This window comes from Citrus sinensis, chromosome 8, assembly GCF_022201045.2.
Source record: "Citrus sinensis cultivar Valencia sweet orange chromosome 8, DVS_A1.0, whole genome shotgun sequence".
Classification (NCBI taxonomy): domain Eukaryota; kingdom Viridiplantae; phylum Streptophyta; class Magnoliopsida; order Sapindales; family Rutaceae; genus Citrus; species Citrus sinensis.
The window spans coordinates 21692554-21699150 of NC_068563.1; the positions used below are offsets into that span (position 1 = coordinate 21692554).

The following is a 6597-nucleotide window of genomic DNA, read 5'->3' on the forward strand; positions in this document are numbered from 1 at the left end:
AGAAAACCACACAATAATTCTTAATTTTAGTTTCCAAATAACAATTGTAAGCGTTTTAGCCAACACTTGAGCAACTTGTCTTTGACACTAGTGCTACTAGAAAACAGTACCAATCCGAGCCTAAAAGCCCTCTCTGTTAAAATTCAAGTAATGGGGTTATGACGAATTCTTCTGTATTTTGTAAATTTCCTCCATCACCTCCCCTAAAGAAATTCAGAAGCACTAAAGCCAGAAGCAGCATCCATTTCATTTAGTTATGTATGCCAGTTATTGAAATTTTATCTCCAAAACTAGATTCCACGTAGTCTACTTTGATATTTTCCCAGAAATCAAGTGGCTTAATGTCAAAGCATCAAATTGCCATCAATGACAAAAGATGAATCTAATCTATGACTCTCATTTGCAGCCACTCAAAAGGAAGGCCCCAGCACAAAACTATTCCAAAAGAAGTCATGCAGCAAATATCCAAGGTGAATTTATTAAGCGTGACAAAAAGATTTTTCAATCTTACATTAACCAGAGAAATTACAACAAAGCATGACTGCAAATACATATTGCAGTTTCAATGAAGTAGGTACAACAGTAATAACACAGCTGACCTCGGCTATCATGACAGTCATGGAACAAGTGTCCATCTGATTATTTATTACACAGGCCACCGGATTTCAATGATAACTTAGCTCTAGCTGGAATCAACTAATTGTGACTGGGGTTATACACAGGCCACCTTCAGTTTTCACAGACGCTGATGTGTAAGTAACAGGGGTTGCAGGATGATCCCTCACAACCAAGCTAAGTACCTCAGGTCTTGAATAATGCCCGACCACATCAAAAGCAAACTTTTCCCGTGCTATTTCTCCAAGATCTGGTCATCATTGATAACAATCAGAAACTGAATTTTCACTCCTAAAACAGAACAGAAACATGGCTGAAAGATAACAGATTAACAGGTCTCAAAAGAAAGATGACAAAAGCTTTCCAGCCATGAAGGTCCATCGAAGATTGTAAAAGAAATGTTTCTATAATTTCATCCCACAATGGTCATAAAATTTGGCTCGGTTGACTCGTACTAATTGTTATGACTTAAAAAAAAATGACAATGAGATTTTGTGAACAGCTTTCAGATGATAGAGGTACCACTGGCACTACTGTGACTTATAAATGTCCAGACACATTTTGAGGGTCTTTCCAACTCCAAGTAAACAACCTTATGCAGTCTATAATTCAGGTTTTTCTTGAAATCAACTTGAAACTTAAATCCAGACATGATACTTAAAAGCACAATTAGTTTTGGCAACATGGAGAGAAACAACCAAGGTTAGGCAAAAGGTTCCAAACAATTTAGTTTAGGGTGACCATAAGCTGAACAGAGTGATCTACCTAAATCAGCTGAGATGAGAGCCTCTCCTTCATAGTTGGGTCCTGCCAGAACAGTCCCAGATGGTGATATGATAACACTACCTCCAGCACACACGACAGAATCCGGTGTGAGGTCCTCTTCAATGCCAGAGAAAACATATTCCGGAGGAGGTGGGTAATCTTTTCTTCGACAGAATTGGTTGGCTGACAGAACAAAACATCCGCCTTCAAGGGCAATGTGAGTCATTGATGCTTGCCATACATCCCTGGAATCAGCTGTCGGTGCACAGTATATTTCAATCCCTGGAAACAGCAACTAATATTATCATTTTAATAACAGCGTTAATAATCAATCTAAATGGTTTTAGGAGGCAATTTTTCCAATTACAAATGCAGGAGCTGTTCTTCAAAATCACAAGCAGCATCAAACAATATTCAGGATTAGAAAGACTTTATTACCAGAAGCAATGCTATGCCAGTGCATAAAAGTCTTAGAGTCACCATGCTAATCTTGATTCAATTAATTTATATTTGCCAATAAAAGCCATAATCAAATGAATGAAAATATATACTAAGAAAAAAGTTATGAACAAGCACTTTGGGAAAAACACCAAGTGCTAGTGTTAAGGTAAATTTCTAACCTTTACCATACAGGGCTGTCCTAAGAAGAGGCATTTTATTTTCCCAACAAATGGCAGCACCTATTTTTCCGATTGGAGTCTGGAAAACAGGAATTGTTGATCCATCTCCAAATCCCCAAATTATACGCTCTGATGCTGTTGGCACAACTTTTCGATGCTTCCCCAGGAAACAGCCTGTTACAGACACAAATTGTCGAGAACAAGAATTGAAGTAAAATAGAAAAATTGAAGATATTAATTGGAGAAAACCTAGACCTCCTAAAAGTACTTCGAAAGACAACACATCTGAAATCCTTCTCAACTAGTAAACTTGAGCCTAAAGGAAAAGACCACAATCCTAAGCTACAGCAAAACTAACACCACTTGCTAAGTTAAACAACACATAATCATCAAAAGATAAATATAAAATAAACAAATATACGTAGGAGATTGTATCACAACCTTGAGAATCAAAAAACAAAACAGTGCAGTACAGAGTATACCCATCTCTCTCTATCACACCCATTACCAAATACACCTTATATTTCCCAGCCATGGCTGCCAATCGATCAACTTCAGGACCTGCTAATCAGCATAAATAAAGATGTCAAGTACCATAATGTGTGCAGAAAAATTAGAAAAAATAAAATTTATGAGTTTATTTATTATGTCCATGTACAAATGACTAGGGTGACAAAGTGAGTAAAACGTTTTCACTAGCTACCTTCTGAAAATACAAGTGTTTCTTGTGTCTTTTGTAGAAACTGATTTATCGGCACAATGCATTTATGCAGAATATGCTTTCCACAGAGCATTTATAATTACCTTTTCAAAAATATTTATGTAAAAGAGAAAAAAATGCTTCCGGAAAATGCACTTACTACTACTACTACTAATAATAATAAAAGGGCTCTAACGTTCTTCCAGAAACCCTTATCTCAGTTTATGAAGGAACAATCAAAATTTTCCCCATTTCGAAAATTTAGCGGCTTCTCATCGTTTTCAAAATGTATCACTCTTTTACTTGTCGCCAACAAGCATTAATTGTTTTTGATAGTATCACAATGATAATTTTGACATTTAACAGGTTATTATTTGTTAAAAATAAAAATAAATTTTACACCTAATGATTGTAAAAATTATCGATTTTATACCCAATGATTATAAAAAAAAGTATCAATTTCTCACCCAATAATTGTAAAAAAGTTAATTAATTTTCTGCCCAATTATTGCAAAAAATATATATCTTCCACCCATTCTTATACACTTCAAGGACCAAATATTCATTTTGTTGATAATCTCTATTATTGTTAATAAAAAATAAAAAATTAATTCAATTTGTAAACTTTGGGTAGACCATTAAACAAATTTAAATTTCTAAATGTTTTTTCAAATCAGAAGAGAAAATGGGTAAAGGATTGATATAACCATTTTATTAAAACAAAAGGAAAAAGTACACAGCATTTTATGTCCCAAAAAAATGATGATCTTAGACTCTTAAGAAAGCACTAATAAAAACTTCTCCCAAAAAAAAAAAAAAATTGAGTCCAATCCTAACCTAAGCTCTAATTATCATTCTAAAATATTCTATCAGCCATACTTAAAATTAAATTGTATATGTAATTCTTATCCAGTAATTATTAATCACAATTTTATATATCCTTTCAAAAAAGCACTTCCATTAACATCCCAAATTAGGGAGAGAAACTTTTGCAGTGGTGGGACGGCCAAATAAAATTCTGTCAAGTGGTAGAATGGTGGATCCCCAAGTGTGATAGTAGAATATAAAATTAATTAAATAATAACTATATTTTATGTGCAACACAAACTTACATTCGGAAAATAACACAAACTTAGATTTCATGAGATTAGTGACACAAACTTACATCCTAGTTTTTTCAGTAACGGAAACTCACATTCGGAATATAACATCGACACAAATAAAAAGACCCGAGTAGAATGATGAACTAACCAGGAACATCAATGGCTGAAGCGTGATACTTGCGAAAATCTTCTTTACCCTTAGCCGTTCGATTAGCAATACTCACACCAAAATTTGTGCCACGAGGATACCCACCGATAAATGCTTCTGGAAACACCACTACCTGGGATCCATACCCCGACGCTTCAGCCAACAATCTCTCCGCCTTATCTGTTTTAGATAAAAGGAAAAAGGCTCACGGGCGATAAGATGGTGACAGAACTTGTGAAATTTCAGTTTCAGTTAGTTTAGTTACATAATACAAATACAAGCAACATTTTCGTTTTTTATATTTTTATTTTTTCCTAAAATTTGAATGGTGTCTGGCTGTGGCTACTGCTAAAGCAATATACCTAAAGTGGCGGGAGTGTCGTTGAAGATGGTGGAGGCCTGAACAACGGTGGCACGAACCGTTGATGCAGATGAGTCTGTACCCATGTCCACTTCTGCTAAAAGTGGTGCATTGTCTGATGCTACCATCGCCATTTATTTTTCTATTGTTATTTGTCTGTTTTAATTGAGACTAACTTCGGTATTTATGGTGTTCGCTTACCGTTCTCTCATGATATTCATACGATCAGCCATCCTTTTAGACCGAGTCCTTGCTCGAGCGGTTCTCAAGTTGCTATCATTGGCCGACTATCAGACACCAGAGTTCGAATTTGCTGGTTAAAAAATTGATTTGTATTTTCTTTATAGGAAAGAGTCCAACAATAATATTTAAAATAAGTCTTAGCAGCCTTTCTCAAGTAAAATATAGATTAAAACTTAGAAAAAAAAACTCATAAATGGTCTAAAAGATAAGAGCTCGAAAGTGAGCCAATAGAAAATTGAAAACATAATCGAAAGAAGAGTTTCACATAAAAGGGATTTGAACTTGAGATCTTGATCGTGATATTATGGATTAGGCTAATGAAATAAGCTACTTTTACTATGCTAATAAAATAAGTTACTAAAAAAAGCCAAGTGTTTGTTAATCTGTACTATTACGATCTTTGATAGTCTCGAAGGAAAAGTATATGTATTTAGTATTAGTGAATTGTTGTTTCATTTTATTAACACCAATATATATAATCATTTTCAAGTGAGAGTATCCTCATTTTTTTTTGTATGTGTTTTTTTTTCTTTTTTATATTTTACTAGCATCCCACTTTGATAAAATAAGGATATACACACACATATAAATTTAAGTTGTCATTTAATTTCTCCAAAATAAATTTAATAAATTATTTAGGCACATCTTTTTTTTTAAAAAAATAAATGTACAAAAAATGAAAAGAATCAATTAATTAATTTCATAATCTATTATATAAAATTTGATGAAATTCATAACTTATTTTTAGGAGCAAACCATTTAACCGATTTAAAAAAAAAGAGAGTAGAAACAACAAATGGAACATTTGTCATATAAACAAAAAATAATGAATTTGTAGAGCTAATTTAGCTAGACCATGTGCTCTGTTATTAACCATCCGCGGACCATTGTCGAATCATGAAGTGTCGAGATGAACCATTTTCCTAAATTTAAATAAAATGAAAAGTGATATATAGTTGTGGTAATACAATGTTTTAGGATAATGATCATAGAATTATGAAAAAATAAGATATAATTGTGGTTTTGTTACTTGTGATGACTTGGTCCATCACAATCCTATAATCTCTGATGACATAAAGTATAGTCTAGCTCTCTTCATTTTCTTCTCTCGAACTGTTGATTTTCCTTACAAAAAATATATGTTTCTATTAAAACAATGAAATTTAGTATTTAATGAACTTCATAATTCCACACAATTCAATAAACTTTGTAACGTGTTAAATTATTAGTCATAATTTAAATAAAATAAAAAGTAATATGTAGTTGTGGTAGTATGATATTTTAGGGTTGTGATTAATAAAATAAGACATTTTTTTTTTTGTTAAGATAATAGTAAGAACTTTAAAAGTGTGTGATGCCTTATTTTATAGGTTGTTTTTAAAAGCAACATTTAACTTATTTAAAACAATAATTGCTACTAAAATAGAAAAATTTATTAAATAAACATATTTTTAAAAATGATAATGTTAGTTTACTAAGTTTGGATGCTTAGTTGATATACTCACTGATCTTTTACTAATCATTTAATATCATGTGTATGATATTAATTGATTTTATTATTAATTATTAACTTATTATTTTTATAATTCACTCAATAGATAACACATAAACTTGCCATATCATTAAATATTCCAATTGATTATTCAAAATGATTAAGCATAACATTACTTCATAAAAATTTTACCAACAAAATTTTTATACAAAATTATAAAATAGTCCACTTTTTGTGTATCTTATTCGCAATTCCAAATGGAGTACATATAAAAAAAATAACTTGACCCAAACGTAACTTAAAGTTTATACATAATAATAATTAAGACTAATTTTAACAATCAAAGTTTATTTAGCTAAGTTGTATTGTTTGGTTGCTGAGAAAGTAAAAGAGAAAAGACAGAGAGAAAAATTCTGATTGAAGTAAAATCAATGAATCAATCCACAATGAATCTTATTACAAGGCTTTTTATATCTACATCTGGAATATTCTATACGCGCCAAATACATGAGCTTAAGTAACATAATCATGCTAACAAACTGAGCTGACT

General features: G+C 32.0%; 1 protein-coding gene across 3 annotated transcripts; it reads right to left on the bottom strand.

The window, feature by feature from the left end:
• Positions 1–462: 462 nt before the first annotated feature.
• On the bottom strand, positions 463–4915 carry LOC102624718 (bifunctional nitrilase/nitrile hydratase NIT4A-like). 3 transcript variants are annotated; one of them, XM_006487697.4, is made up of 6 exons: positions 4314–4915; positions 3952–4131; positions 2442–2564; positions 2001–2174; positions 1381–1662; positions 463–865 (listed from the first exon to the last, which is right to left on the bottom strand). In XM_006487697.4, exons 1-6 carry the CDS (start codon positions 4444–4446, stop codon positions 693–695), a joined length of 1065 nt encoding a protein of 354 aa, XP_006487760.2. In that variant the 5' UTR covers positions 4447–4915; the 3' UTR covers positions 463–692. The 3 variants fall into 3 exon arrangements, with proteins under 3 accessions (XP_006487760.2, XP_006487761.2, XP_006487762.2); XM_006487698.4 differs by having other exon boundaries at positions 2442–2561; positions 4314–4913; XM_006487699.4 differs by lacking the exons at positions 3952–4131; positions 4314–4915 and adding an exon at positions 2704–2850 and having other exon boundaries at positions 2442–2561.
• Positions 4916–6597: the final 1682 nt, after the last annotated feature.

Excerpts from the sequence above, each read along its gene's own strand:
- LOC102624718 (XM_006487697.4), bottom strand. The coding sequence starts at position 4,446 with ATGGCGATGGTAGCATCAGACAATGCACCACTTTTAGCAGAAGTGGAC. Across the intron at positions 1,663-2,000 it reads GACAGCCCTGTATGGTAAAG|GGATTGAAATATACTGTGCA; the intron begins GTTAGAAATTTA and ends TGCTGTTTCCAG. Across the intron at positions 866-1,380 it reads TCTCATCTCAGCTGATTTAG|ATCTTGGAGAAATAGCACGG; the intron begins GTAGATCACTCT and ends AATGATGACCAG.